General features: G+C 41.3%; 1 protein-coding gene across 2 annotated transcripts in view; it reads right to left on the bottom strand.

The window, feature by feature from the left end:
• Positions 1 to 5,553: 5,553 nt before the first annotated feature.
• Positions 5,554 to 14,998, bottom strand: part of rtn3 (reticulon 3) — a 32,327-nt gene continuing 22,882 nt past the window's right edge. For both annotated transcript variants that reach the window (XM_023423891.2, XM_023423892.2), the window contains 5 exons: positions 14,104 to 14,242; positions 10,462 to 10,531; positions 8,887 to 8,933; positions 6,522 to 6,580; positions 5,554 to 6,407 (listed from right to left, as the gene is read on the bottom strand). In XM_023423891.2, coding sequence (XP_023279659.1) covers positions 6,359 to 6,407; positions 6,522 to 6,580; positions 8,887 to 8,933; positions 10,462 to 10,531; positions 14,104 to 14,242 — 364 coding nt within the window. In that variant the 3' untranslated portion in view covers positions 5,554 to 6,358. The remainder of the gene's footprint in view (positions 6,408 to 6,521; positions 6,581 to 8,886; positions 8,934 to 10,461; positions 10,532 to 14,103; positions 14,243 to 14,998) is intronic.

Here is a 14,998-nt window from a genome sequence, read left to right as displayed (position 1 = left end):
ATTCGTCAAGGCCTACAGAACCTGACACCCCGGACTGGAGAGCAGTGGTGGAACATTATCAACCCTATCACCCATTTTATTCGTAGTGTTTAATCGTGTCTCGTAAATGTATGCACAAATCAAAACATGGCAGACAGACGATTTACACTGTTCCACCTCTCCCTACAAAAGTATAACAGATGCAGAGAAAGAATTAAATAAATAACTTACAAGGTACTTTTTAAAGTGGTTTCAACTGGTCTCCAGATCTTCAGAGATTCTTGAACAAGAGTTAAGTTTTTCACTTCCACTGGTTATCTGTTTTAGTCTTGTAGTAAGATGTTGGTGTTGTCGGCCACTTCTGCAAAATAGCTTCCGCAATCTCTTGTATATTGTGTGGAGAAGATGATAACACACCAAGCCGTTTTTGTGCAACTGTATCATTTTCGTTAAAAAACTCCCTCTTAATTTCTCCTTCAAGACAATGTAAGGGGAGTACATCAACACATGAGTGACACTGTCTTCTGTACAGTTCATCCACATAGATACAATATATGCAGGTTTTTATAGCTCTGTGCTATTGTATCTCCCACTAAACACCAAATGGTCTTGAAGGGTGGGGTAGAGAAGGGGTGTTTTCTTGAACACGCCCTGTGGTGTTGTTTAAAACAACTAATGCCTTAAGGTTCCTGTCCACTAATGCATGTCTCAACATGTTTGGCTCTTTAGAGATGTGCTCTACCACTCAAACAATTAGCAGGATATGGCTCCCATATCACGGGCTGCACCTCCTCACTGGTACTGAAGTACCCATCCAGTTCAGCTCTGATGTAATACAAGGGGGAATATGGCTCCCATGCCATCATTTCTACTCTGTTGGAAGCCATGGAATCCCTTGCAGGTCTCATCAATGCTAAAGTTTTCAGGCAGCATATAGCGGGCACGCCACCATGCTAAGCAGATGGACAACAATAAAAACTATGTCACTTCCCCGAAGAAACCCAACTTCCTTGACCATATACAAAAACTACAACACACTCCACCCCTCTTGTCAAAGCCCCCAATATCCCACACATTTTACATGAATGCACTTTGCCTGAGTGGGAGCTTTATTTCAATATAAGGTGTGTGTAAAATTAAGTCTACCTTATATTCTACTTTAATACTTGGATAAAGTCTCATTAGAGATGGAAAGAAGAACAGGGTCTTGATCACTGTCTTATTGTCTTATTATATTTGACAGTCCAAGTGAGGTGGAATAGAATAAACAGGGTCATCAGAGGAACGGCCTGAAACTGGCAAGTGGTCAAAGGATTTAAGGATTTTAAACTAGAGTAGGATCATGTTAACCTGGATCTTAATCCAATTAAATTCACTGTGGCTCCTCAGGTCTTCATAGTTCTGTTTAAAAAACTGGTCTCCGTTTGAATATTTTTGATACTTTTGACTTTGATAAATACTTTAAATATCACTTAAAGCTCCAACCATCTCAATGTAGATTTATCTCCTCTCTCAGGCTTCTCTCTGGAGCTCTAGTAACAACAGCTCAGTGAGTCACTGACTGTTTTCTGAGTGAGCCAATAGAATTATAGCAGATTTCAGATACGAGAAACCAAATCCTGCAAGGTTGGATGGTGGGTCCAGGTGGGCGGGGCTTGGTGACTGCTTGGTTGTGACATCACAAAGTTCCAGAGGTCCTGACGGCTGGTTTTAAGGCTCAGTTTCTGAATACAGGCTGTGTGCATTTCTCTGTGGACTGAGGCTTTGATACTTTCACTGTATTAATATAGAACCTAGACCTGATCTATAATCAAACTGGAATTACCTCCCTGGTGGTTGTTTCCTCTTCCAACCAGTCAAGTATCTGGATATATATTCTCAGTCTCTCCTTCCTGAGTTACAGCGTTAAATAATGGCCAGAAGTGTTTTTATAGAAAGTTATGATGTCACAGTGAAGTTGACCTTTGACCTTTAAGATATATAATGTCATCACTTAATTTTATCCTCATAGACATTTGAGTTAGATTGTGTCACAATTAGTGAATGAATTTGTGAGTTATGGCTAAAAAGATGTTTTGTGAGGTCACAGTGTGCCAGAAGTGATGACATTCTCTCTGGGTGTTCCTGATATATTGCATTCACAAAAACGTGAGATCACTGTGACCTTGATCTTTGACCTTTGACCATCAAAATCTAATCATTTCATCCTTGAGTCCAGGTGGATGTTTGTGACAAATATGAAGAAGTTCCATGAAGATAGTTACTGAGATATCACCTTCACAAGAATGGGACGGATGGACGGACAACATGAAAACAATATGCCTCCGGCTCTGACTGTCATCGGCACAGAGATACAAAAACACACAAACATCTACCTTTATTCTATATGGACCTTTAAATAATTCAGGCTCACATGATCTTAGCTAGCTAAAATGATCCTTTGTATTCTCATCCCACCTGGTTCTCTTCATGTTTAGGGTTCATGATGCAGCTAAGTGTAAATAAGATGCACTTCCTGGATGTTTGGGCTGAAGGAACAACTGCAGATTTTCCAGAACCTTAAAATCCAGGTTAATCAAATCAAGCTAGCTGTTGCCCATATATGATGAGCAAAGATCAGCATCACACCACCCTGCTAACCGGAGTGTACTCGTTCATGTGTAACACAGCAGCTAACACTTCTGACATTCATTCAGTATTTATGTGGCTCTATTATGAATTACCACATAGGCTTTAAATGGGATGTCAAGTGTTCATGTGACTGTTAACACTTACTGGTTTTAGTATTCTGGCCTGGGCTAAAATTAGAAGCTATAATCTCTCCACCCAAACACCATAACAGACAGCAGCCTCCAAAGTCAAATCTTCTTATTTTGGATATTTCATCTGGCTGGGTTTTTAAATCCTCTGCTCTCCCACACTGCAGGCATGATGGGAAAATACGTGTTTTTCTCAAAGCGCTCACGTGCCCTTTACCCAAGTGAACAGATGCACTCAGCCATGATCCTTTGACGTGTTTTTATTAATTTCACGTTGACATCAGTACAGAGACCACATACTTTTTTTTTTTTTTCAGGTTTTCTTTTTTTCCTGCAACATCTTTCCCAAAGCTTCAAAAATTGGAACCAAAGTCATAGCTAATACAAAACAAAGCTGATGTTAGTGAACAACGTCTAGATACCAGTAAAGAGTCAAAAAGCAAAACAAGACTCCCCAGAGACAAAGTCAAATACACTCCTGCCACACACTCCCACACCGATGAAAACACAGAGGGACAAACAGGAAGAGGAGAAAAGCAACATGCTGTGAGGGAACAGGTTCAAACGTGTCATGTTTTATTCATATTATATATTACACTCTAAAGAAATAAGCTAACTACGACTCTGAGTAGCAGTGATCTATTTAGCCTTGGTCGCACGCTAACGTAGGTAACACGGCCTTTCCTGAACTGAAGTTTCACTTAAAGGTGCAGTGCATAATTAGCATAGTTAGCTGTTATAGCACAACACTTGTGGGGTGAGGTCAGACTGACAGCTTGAACATTAAAGGGACCATTCAACCCAAATTACAAAACACACTTTCCACTGGTTTCTAACCCACAGATAGATTTGGTTCTATATTCTTCTTCCACTGCGTTTACATTTCTAACTTTTGTCTCATTCACCTCAGTTTTCAGATTAAATTCAGGGCCTCAGAGATTTTCACCCCCACTGTAATACAGTGGAAGTTTAAGTTTTCCTTGGAGCCATTTTAAACAGAAGAAAAAGTCCTTCAAAAAACTGTTTATCCAGAAAAACAAGGACAAAGATTTTGGAAAATTCTGGATTTAAAAAAAAAAAATTTGTGACGAAATCTATTTACCTCTACTGTTTTCAAGGCGAAAGCAAAAGTTACAAATGTAACTACAATTGTCTGAATTCTGGAAAACAGCCAGAGATAATGTTTATAATTTGATTGAACTGTCCCTTTAAATAAACCAAACATTTAACACAAATGTTTTCCAGTGGTTTGCAAACGTAGACTTTTAAAAGCTACAATATGCAACTTCCTCACATTCAAATAAATAAACAGGATGCATAATAACATTATCAGTGTCTGCATTCAGGCCCGATTCCCCCTTTTCACACTCGCAATCTACTTCCTTAGCGCCTGTGGAGGCTGCACGGATGCTAACTGCTAGCATCTCGGACGGGATCGTTGCATTTTGGTTTGAACGACCCAGAGGCCGAGCGAGACACCGTGCATGAGGAGTTAAGCAGGACATGTGTATGTGTGTGTGTGTGTGTGTGTGTGTGAGGTGATCAGGGAGACACACAGCAGAGGGCATGCATGGAGAGGAATGTTCCACCAGAGAAAACATTCAGCACACAGGAGGATGTCTGAGTAGTCTGAGGCGTTACTGCATTGAGAGGCAGTGAAGGAGGATCCTCCACTGTTGTTCATTCAGTATTCAGGGGACATGTACTGGAAATTGAAAGCAACACTAACATACTGGTAATTTAATTTCCTTCTACAAACTCATCCCTTAAAACAATATGGAGATGTAGCATTAGCGCTAACATATGACTGTTTTTTTTGTTTTTTTACTGAATTCAAAAACACCATTGAAACAATCACAAGTAATAATCATATCAAACAAAAGTCAGGGTCAAAATATGATACAGCCTATAGAAAGGGTGAAAGTCTCTCCAGTTTATACTATGACATGCGCTTCATGGCCGTCAGAGAAAAACAAAGTGACAAACACAGAGCTCTATAATAACCACTCTCCAAAATATCACCCTCTAACCCCTGACCTCCAAAATACCTCAGCTCACTGCTGAGCTTCGTATGGAATTTAAACTGTGCCAAAATAATTATCTTGATTCAAGACCCGCCCATATAGGAGCAACAGGAGTTTCGATTGGCTTGACTTCCATAAAATAACATAAAACATTTGTGATTCCATTTTAAATTCTTCAACTTAAAGACATTTTTTTAAATAATATTTTTGGGGTATTTTGGGACCTTGGAAGTCATTTGATATAAAAACTTTTGTAAGAGCTGTCAACTCTGTCACTATTTCAAAGCTCTGGAAAAAAACAGTAAGTTGACATTGTGTTTTTTGTCAAATGATAATGTAAAAAGGTCTTGGCACACTCTAGACTTCATACTTTTACGCTGGGAGGACATTTTGGTGATTTCGGGGGGATAACACATCAGAGAGTGTATTTTTTCAACCTATCAAACCTTCACTTTCAAATGATGAAGCTCAATGACACTAATGGAAGTCTTACAAAGCTGTTGTCAAGCTAGTAGGGAGTCAAAGCAGCCATCCTAATTAATATCAATAATAGTAATAAGTAGTGATAAGAATAATCAAAATTTACAAGTGAAAATGTGAAGTCTCAACACTTTGTGGCTTGAACAAAAAGGAGTTAGGACTGCTGTGAGTGAGGGAACGTTTCTTTGATATAAAAAGCGAGGCTAACATGTTCCATACAGCAGAGAGCCTGTGGTCGTCCTCAGGTGTATATATACAAACAGGTAACTGTTCCAGAAGAGGGTGAACTAGACCAAATTATCACAGCTGGCTCAGTGTTCCAATCCTTTTATTTCAACCTGCTCAAAAAGGTCTGAAAAATAAAAGTTCAGTGCATTGCAGAAACTTACATACACAAGTGCCTGTAAGGTGAATGGAAACAAACTCAAAAACAGGCCAATCAATAACAGCAAACCCATTGACCAGCTCCTAAAAATGAACTCATATCTATCCATACAACAGCCGGAGAGCACGAGAGCAGGATAAGACTATCAACAATAACACCCAAAAGGTTGCTTTATTCCATTTTTTTCTCTTTTTTTTCGTCTTTATTTTACATTTTTGTTTTTCTTTAACGTCTCCATCTTAAATGATCCTTTTACGTTCATGGAAATGTGGTTTTAAGTACAGACATTTGCTTTTTGGTGACATAAACAGCCATTGTCCACCCCCTGCTCGCTGTACATGACGAAAACCAGGTCATAGATTCAGTCTAGTTCACTCGACCCTGCCTCCATTCCCCTGTGGCGACGCCCACAGACAGGCGGGGTCCGGGCGCGGCGTTACATCACTTCCTCGCTAGCGATGCGCTTCCTGTCTGCACAGGCACAGTTCTTTTCTAATGCTTGCAAGTTAAGCTGCGCAGTAGTTTTACATTGAATATCGAGTAGCTCAGAGATTTTCTACCTAGCAAGGTTCAGTGTAGTAGGGTGGTGATGGTAGATGGAGTAGGGAGGGGCAGTTAGACTGGGGGCGGGGTTAACTGGAGAGGGGTAGGGGGGAGGTAAGAGGGTTTAAGATGGTGATGGAGATGAGGATGATGGTGATGTGGAGGCTTCTAATGGAGGGGGGGGCTGATCATTCAGCTTTGCTGCGCTTCACAGCTCCGGGCAGTTTCTCTTGCAACCTGCAGGAGAGAAACACAACAGGCCTGAGACATGACAACCATCTGTGGAGTGAACCAGTAAAACTGCTGGTGATTATCTACAACATCCTCTCACTGAAGTTTAGCTCCACTTACTTGGCGATTGTGGTGTTGACTTGAGTACGTGCCACGTCGATGTACTGATCAATCTGGGTCTGGAAGACAAAAAAGATGAAGTCTTACTAGCTACTAGTGAAATGTGAGCTACTGTCAAAGTGTTAGGGAAGCTGCTTTGAAAACAGAGCTTTGTGAGTTACCAGTGACTTCACAGTGGAGGAAGTCGAACTATAGCAAAGCTACACTGTGGAGAAAATCTAAAGTCACTGAGAGAAAGTCGTTCAAACTGCTTCGTAAAACTGATCAAATTGACAATGTACATGTGATATGTTTTGTTCCCCAAAACTACAACAGAGTATTAGGGCCACATCGAAGACAAGGAAAAAAAATTCTGAAATTTTGAGAAAAAAGTCATATTACGAGAATATTACAAGATACAAGTTGTATTACTGTGAGAAAAAAGTCATAATATGAACAGAATTAAAAATGTAAAATTTTGAGAGAAAAAAAACTTTTTTTTACGAATATTACATGAACCAATCAAACAGCTGAAAGGACAGTCAGTGTCAGCCTGAGCTGCTTCTGGCAGCTGCTGTTTGTCTGTCTAACTATAGAATAGCCTCAGTTTCTTCACTATCTTTTCAATATTATGATGATGATGATGATGATGAGTCAAAAGATGAAGTTTCTCCTTATTAGTAAAACCTCTGCTAAACTTCACAGGATGCTCCACATTCCTCATTTTCAGCTTCTGATATTTCCCCTCTAAAACAACATGCAACTTGAAATTACAACTTTATTCTCATAATATAATAATTTTTTTCTTTCAATATGAATACTTTACTCTTGAAATTTTGGATTTTTTTTTACCCTAAGTACAGCCCTACTACTCTGTGGTACCAAAACACCCCAATATTCACGGGAAAATACAAAGAATGTCAGTTTGGTTATGTTTACAATAGCTGCAGTTTTCTGATAAAGGTAAAATGTGTCCCACTGTTGTGCATTGTTATCACCATAAACAGTGTGACACCCCGGCCTACAAATCGTATTCTCAAACATCACATCATCATTTTAAAAAACTTTCAGTGAAAATTATAAAAGGATAATTCATATCACAATAAGATTTTTTTTTCCCAATCCTGTCTCAGTAGGACACCACCACCCTTGGCTTTTGCATGTGTCTGTCTTCACAGTGGTCAGAATGAAAGAATAAGGGGGCGGGGCTGGTGAAAGGGGGCGGGGTCGATTACAGTAGAGGAGCAATGGTAAAATAAATATAAAATCATTCTTTTCCTATTATGGCCCAAAACTCTTTGTAGTTTCGGTTTTAACTACAGAAAAATAGCAAGAAGTCATTTAACTACTTGATGCACATATGGCTGTAGCTGAACTACCAGCAAGTTAGTGCAAAATGTGGTTAAACTACATGTTTAATTACATGTAGTTCACTACTCGCCAATACTACTGTCACAAGCCTTGTGGTGTAAAAGTGAGACATTAAGTCTGTGTTCTCAGTGGCTTTTAGACGAGGATCAGAGGTCTGGAGAGTTTGATGACCTCAGGATCTCATCTCAGCTGAGGTCATTCCGCTGGTTTTATCAACCTGTGACCTCTGACCTGCACTGCTGGCAGTCTGCAGCAGCAGATGGATGAAAGTCTAGAAAATGTTGGAAACTAGTTGAAGGAGTAATGTGGACCTCAAACTGTCGACATAACTGAAATAGAAGGAGATCAAAGATACAAGTGGCCACACTGAGTTCAGAGCAGGTGAACTCTGGCCTTCAGGGCCAGGGTGAGAAGGACACCTCCTAGAAGCATTATAGACACCTCCAACGGAGAGGACACAGAGACAGCAGAACACAGAGGACAGGACTTTACATCCCACCTGGACCTGAACCCAGATCAGCAGGAACAGACGGAGGGAGAGTGAAACCTACCGTCTACCTCTGTGTCATATCCATTTATGCAAGGTGGTGCAAGTGAGGAGCTGCAGGTATTGTGATGCACTCACTGTTTGAACCTCAGCTGTTTAACCACCATGATGATCATCAGTCTGAGCGTCAACTCTGCACCAGAATCTACTGACAGAGCAGCTCATCAACTGACCGATGAGAGTCACAGAAAATAAAACAAAGCTTCAAATCACACTCATGTGCGATGCTGACAGCCATTTTGTTTGACCCCACACCCCAATGACTTCATGTTCTCAGTAGCTCGACTCTAAGCAGCAACAAGGGGGACACAGAAAGACTTCAGTGTCTGATCAGGACCGGAGTCATCCAGTGAGCTCACTGCTGACGGGTGTGTTGTCAGTGCTACTCTCAGAGGGTGTGTGTGTGTGTGTGTGTGTGTGTGTCATCTGACATTCATCATGAGCTGGGATGGAGGGTCACACTCTCACCTTGTTCTTCTCGTAGACTGGAGGCACAGCGAAGAGCAGAATGTTGGCTGGAGACAGACAAAGACGAGTTAGATGTTAAAGAGTAAATTCATTTTCACATGAGGCGTTAAAAACCTACGTCAGCTGTCTGAGTTTGTTTTTAATATTTTACACACTGACATGTAAGAATACAATATTAGAGCCACCTCACAATACAGTGAACACAACAACAGCATCCACCACAGTCACTATGACGACCACAGAGGTCATCAATCTTTCTTTTCACTAAAATCTCAAACACTGTGGTCTGGTGGCCAAGTTCTTTTAACCACCAGTTTCCACTGTGTCCTCACAGTGACGAGCTCTGAGCAGTGGTGAGTGGTTGTTGGACATTTTGCCCTCTCAGGACAGAGACAGGCTGCCCTCACCTGATTGGTGGAGCCTCTGCAGACAATACCCCACACTTTAAAAACTCATGTCACTACTCTGCACATCAGACACCATTAGAAATATATTTTTGATTGATTTCTGCACGGGGACAATGTGAAACGTTATTCTAATGAAGATACTACAACAGGACAGTTTTCTGTTGTTTGGAGACTAAAACTGTTTCAGTCTTAAAGTTTTTGCTTCATGTATTTTATCTGATTTATCTGATATTTATCTGTTTTTGTACAGTACAGTATCTGTCTCCCTCCAGTAAAACCACAAAACTTTGTGATGTCACAACAAAGCAGTCACCAAGCTCCACCCACATGGACCCACCATCCAACCTCTCAGGCCCCGCTCAGTCAGCCGAACAGGTCAGTAAGCCAATCAGAAGAGAGGAGGCTCTGAGCCTCTCTTCTGATTGGCTTACTGACCTGTTGTTACTACAGCTCCAGAGAGAAGCCTGAGAGAGGAGATGTAAAACTACACCGAGATGGTTTTTGGTTCTTAAAACCACAAATATATTTTCTTATGGATCAACACTTCAAACACAAGAGACAAGGAAAAAAATCTTGGAACTTTAACAATCTCTGTGCAGCTACTCCAAGATTTAAAAGTAGAGTAAAAGGAATGAAAGGACGATCACTTCAATTTAAATATTGCTCTTCATTAATAGCACTATGGTATTTGTACGCTTGTGTCAACAACCATAGTCTGAATCTGTCACAAGTGTAAACAAGTCAATTCAACGGGTCAATTTAATGGCCTTTCTGCGACTTTGCATGAATAAATGGAATCTTTTTTGATCTACTTTCTGTCCTCTCTGGTTTGTTAAACTGTCCTGAGACCAGTTGAGGCTACAATCTGCTCTCAGAGGGAAATAATGAACTAGGTCAAAACATGACATTAAAAAGAACAAATCTCAAACACAGCGTCATAAACTCAAGTGTTTACTGACCACTCATATGTTAGTGTTAGCATTACCTTTGCTTCACGAGTTACAGTTCTCAGTGGACCAAGAGCAAAGAAGAAAAATGTTTGAGATGAGAATGTAGCTGTGTGTGTTATTTATGGAGTTTACAGGTGATTATCCTGAATGTAAGAATTTCAGTGGGTAAAACAGAAACAGTCAGTTGATGAGTGTTGCCTGGTTCCCACGGCTCTTACCGAGGATGAGGATGGTGATTCCATTGAAGACGGCTCCTACGTAGGTCATCAGCCACATGACCACAGCCAGCTGGGGAGGGAACAGACAGAGGCACAGAGAGAATCAGCATCCAAACACTGCACATACACCCTTCACACATCATTAGTTTAGCCGATAGCTGAGATAATCCCACTGTATATGTGTTACATAACAGAGGCCCACACAAGCTAATTAAAGGTCAGAAAAACACTGATGGTGGAATCACTTGTACATAATGGAATTATCTGCATTTATGCACAAATCTGTCTTAAAATATGATCAGATCTTCATCTAAGTTACAATAATGACATGAAGAGAGGCTCAGAGTCAGTCAGTGAAACCACACTGGAGATTGTGGGTTAGCGACACTGACACTACTGGAACATGTTTGATGGACTGATGAGACTGAGGTTGAACAGTGAAAAGAACATGCAGCTGTATGTGTGGTGTAAACATGTCTCTTCACACCAACACAAAAACATCCTCCAACAGGTCTCTGAAGGGCGGTTTTGAAGCTCAGAGTGGGCTGCTCCACCATTACCATCTTGGCAGTGCCGGACTCCGCCCCTAACTCCCAGCTAATTCAAAAAGTTTTTGGTACTTCAGTGTTGGCTTTATTTTTCCAGCTTTGGAGGCTGATTTTTGGTGGCAACCTGTACGTTCCTGCACAGCTCTGCCCACCTTCATCTGAGCCCAGTCTTCATCAGTCAGAATGACTCTGTGTGGGTGTGAAGAGACTTTAAAGGATGAACTGGAACTTTTTTCCAGGTCAAAATAACGACCTCTAACTAGGAACTTTCCAGAACCTGAATTCTAAGAACTCCTTGTTTTTTCACTGTATCTTACAATTTGGGACATTTTACATAAATGTCAATACAAAGGCCACAGTGAGGTTGTCCTCATTATTATGTGCCGTTTGACAGGTGAGTTACATCAGCAGACAGAAGCAGAGACAGTGCTGATTTTGTTATTGATTTTCTTTTATGTGAACATGAGATGAGATAAGAGTCTGTCTGTCAGCTGTGAATCCAGGGCAGAGCTGGGCTGACACAAACCAGTCGGTGGCTCAAAATGAGGTTGAACCACTTTGCAGTCTTTCAGTTTGTTCCACTTGAAGCTTTGTGGTTAGTTATTTGTCTATTTTCAAATTCTTTCTCTGCTGTGTTTTGTGTCACCACATCTGCCAAAGGCCAGACTTAATGTTTGATTAAGTGATGTGATGACACATCATCTTGATCATTTACAACAGTGACACCAAAGCCAAAAGTACCTGAAACTAGTATTTACCATCACCTCTTGTTCCCAAAGCAGGTGGAGAACAGTGGACACAAAACTGTGAGACAACAGTCTCTCTGGTAACTGTAAGACGACATTAAAGAAGGGGGGTTTGTGGTGGTGGTCATCTCTGCTTGATTTCTGGGCTAAAAGGTTAAGAGGCAGATCAGAATGGGAGTGATCCAAGCAACACTAAGAGAGGAGAAGTTGGGAAATGAATGGCTCCTGAAACAGCAGAAAAATATGCCCGGCTGACCTTTCAGACAAACACACGGCTCTGATGGGACTAAAATGACTGAAGTCATCTTACAGGGAAATCCTGATGAAGGTCTGATGGTACCAGTTCACCTACATCTGATGTAGCCCCTGAAACTGTGTGAGATCAACTCAACTACAGCTCAGTAGATGGACTCCAAAGCCAACAACTACAACACAGATGGGTGGGTCTTCCTCTGTGCCTCTCCAGTACAGCCCTGTTTTGTAGGAAAACTGAAATGCCACTGAAATCCATCAACTTGGGCTACAAGTGGTCTAACAGCAAGACACAAGTCTGCACAGGATGCAAGTGCAATTCTGATCTATAAATATCAGCTATCAACCTGTTGATTCATAAGGAGATTGTTTGTTTCAAGGAACAAACATGAAAACTGGACAACGTGAGTAGCTGTGATCAACAGGGCTGGAACATGTGCTGACATGTGGAAGACTCCCCAAGCATGACTGAGCTTTCTCATCGTCTCAGAAACCTCCACCTTTGGTATGGCTCAGAGGAAACCTGCCGAATCCGTCACTGCATGGCAGCACTGACCCAGGGCCAGTACAGAAGGGATCACAACTAGCTCCTAAGAAAGCTAAAAGAGGTCTTGGAGGTAGACTTCCACAAGCAAGAGGGTGAAGCACAGACCAGCAGCCAGAAGGACCGGTCCCTCCTGTCACCTGGACACAGGTGGAACCTGAGAGCCGACCTCAACAGTCAGTTCAAATTGCCAGAGGAGATCACCACAACCTCTCTACAGCCAGATGTCATCCTCTGGTCCACCTCTTTTAGGACAGACGTCCTAGCTAAGCTGACTGTCCCATAAGAAGAGGGAATGGAGGCCTTTGAGAAGAAGAAGGAGGGCAATGAGATGATCCTGTGGAAGTCTGATGAAGAGGCTTCACTGGAACATCCATCACTTCTTGAAGTCTGTTGGAGTTACTGGCTCCAGGCTCAAGAAGGTGCTTAAGGGCCAGGCAGAGGAAGCAGAGCACTGGAGCTTCTGACTTTGGCTCAGGAGGAAGGATGGTTTTAGCCTTTGTTTCACCCTGAAGTTGTTGTTTCTAATACTTCTTTTCCTGGTAATAATAAATTGCTTCACTTTATTCATAAGTCAGTGTTTTGACTTTGGATTTGGGGACTGGGGCGGAAACCTCCTTGTACTTCTATGTTGTAGAAGTGTAACACTGTATATACACTACAGGTCAAAAGTGATTTTGGCTATATGTACTTGAATGATCATTCAGAGAGAAGGTTAGAAGTTCATTCACATCACCTGTTGTGTCGTCAGCTTAGAGGTGTGCTTGCTGAGGGAAAGCCTGTGTGGGGTAATACAGGAGACTTTCTTCTATGAAAAGCAGCTAAGGTTTGTCCAAGAAGTCACTAAATTTGTCACTAGGTGTCACATTGGTGATATTGATGGTCAAATCAATTTATCTATCTATCTATCTATCTATCTATCTATCTATCTATCTATCTATCTATCTATCTATCTATATATATATATGTTTAAAATGCCAGAGAAGATGAGCCAGAGAAGAAGAGGAGGCTCACTGTTGATGATTGATGACATTTTACATTTACACTTTGACCTCCATCTGATTATTTACTCATTACATCACAGTCCACGTCTGCTCTCACTTAGAAACCACAGACTGCTGATGCAACAAACTTAACTTTGCTCCGTTTGGGTTGATCTCGTTATCTCTCACAGATGTTTCAACATACTGTAACATGTTCAGAGGTTTCTAATGTCCACACGATATGGATTATTTTTTTCTATTCAAATCGAAATCTTTCACTCGTGGTGTTCACACATTTCTTTGAGTCGAACGCCTCAGAATCAGATGACTGTGTGGTTCTAGAGACAAATGTGTAGTTTTCAGTGTGATGATAAATCTGATTACAATATATGATGTTATGATGTAGTTGCTGTGTTGATTGTGTCAATAAACTGTCCAACTCCCTCCTCATGTTGTTACTACCGTACTAATCAGGAGATCCCAGGGGAGGAGTCTTTATGGGCAGGGTGGGAACAGACAAAATGACCACAGCTCAAGATGACAGTGGACAGTGAGTGAAAGTTGCTCACCTTTAGGGAGTCCACAAGGTCCTCAACCAGAAAGAGGCGGCTCATTTGCTTCAGGGCTCGGTTGATGTAGGTCAGACTGGCGTCCACGTGCTTGCGGAAAGTCTCTGGGGGGATGCTAACATCCTTATCTATGAGGGTTCTGCAGAGAGGAGGGGAAGGTGAGCACAAAACGAGGCTAAGTGTATGGGCTGAGAGTGCTGCAGGAAAACGTAGATGTAACCAGCCTGTACCATACAACCACAACAGGGGGATTTCATTTAACTTCAGACGCTTAAACTAATTTCTTTATACCATGTAGCACAAACTGATCATAACAATCTGAGGACAGTTTACAGGGGTGTTGACAGAGACCAGTGGCTCAATCATTTCTTGGCCAAGTCAAGAGATTTCAGGTTTCAAAACTCAGTTTCTGTCTCTCAGGACATCAGACATGATGTTTTGAAACTTGTGGCTTAAGATTTGTTTCAAAACAGAACTGAACAGATGTTCTACTTTACACCTACTGTAACTATCAGAAGGATTTATTTAGAGACTGCAGACTTTTATTAGAAACTGGCTGAAATAAGAGACAGGCTGTTATTCTGAATTCCCAATGTTGTAATAGTCCTGCTCATCATATTTTAGTAAAAGGCCTCCCTGTTTTCTGTCAGACTCACCACTCTGCTGAAAACAAACACTGTTTTCATTCACTAATTATTTCCAGTTGCCTCCACCATCAATGAAACTCAACTGTTCCTGCACAGATATTTCACATTAGAAGCTTTTCAGCAGCTCCAGGGACACAAGTTCTGTGGTATGCTTTTACTTTGAAATGGAGTTGGTTTCAGTGACAGCAACATCAACTGAAAAACTGGCAATGTAGAAGCAGCTGTGATTCATTTAAGATTATCTCAGC

The sequence above is a fragment of the Seriola lalandi genome, unplaced genomic scaffold, assembly GCF_002814215.2.
Source record: "Seriola lalandi dorsalis isolate HSWRI2012SDOR001 ecotype SW California unplaced genomic scaffold, Sedor1 jcf7180002054694, whole genome shotgun sequence".
Taxonomy (NCBI): domain Eukaryota; kingdom Metazoa; phylum Chordata; class Actinopteri; order Carangiformes; family Carangidae; genus Seriola; species Seriola lalandi.
This window is presented reverse-complemented; position numbering and strand designations above follow the sequence as displayed.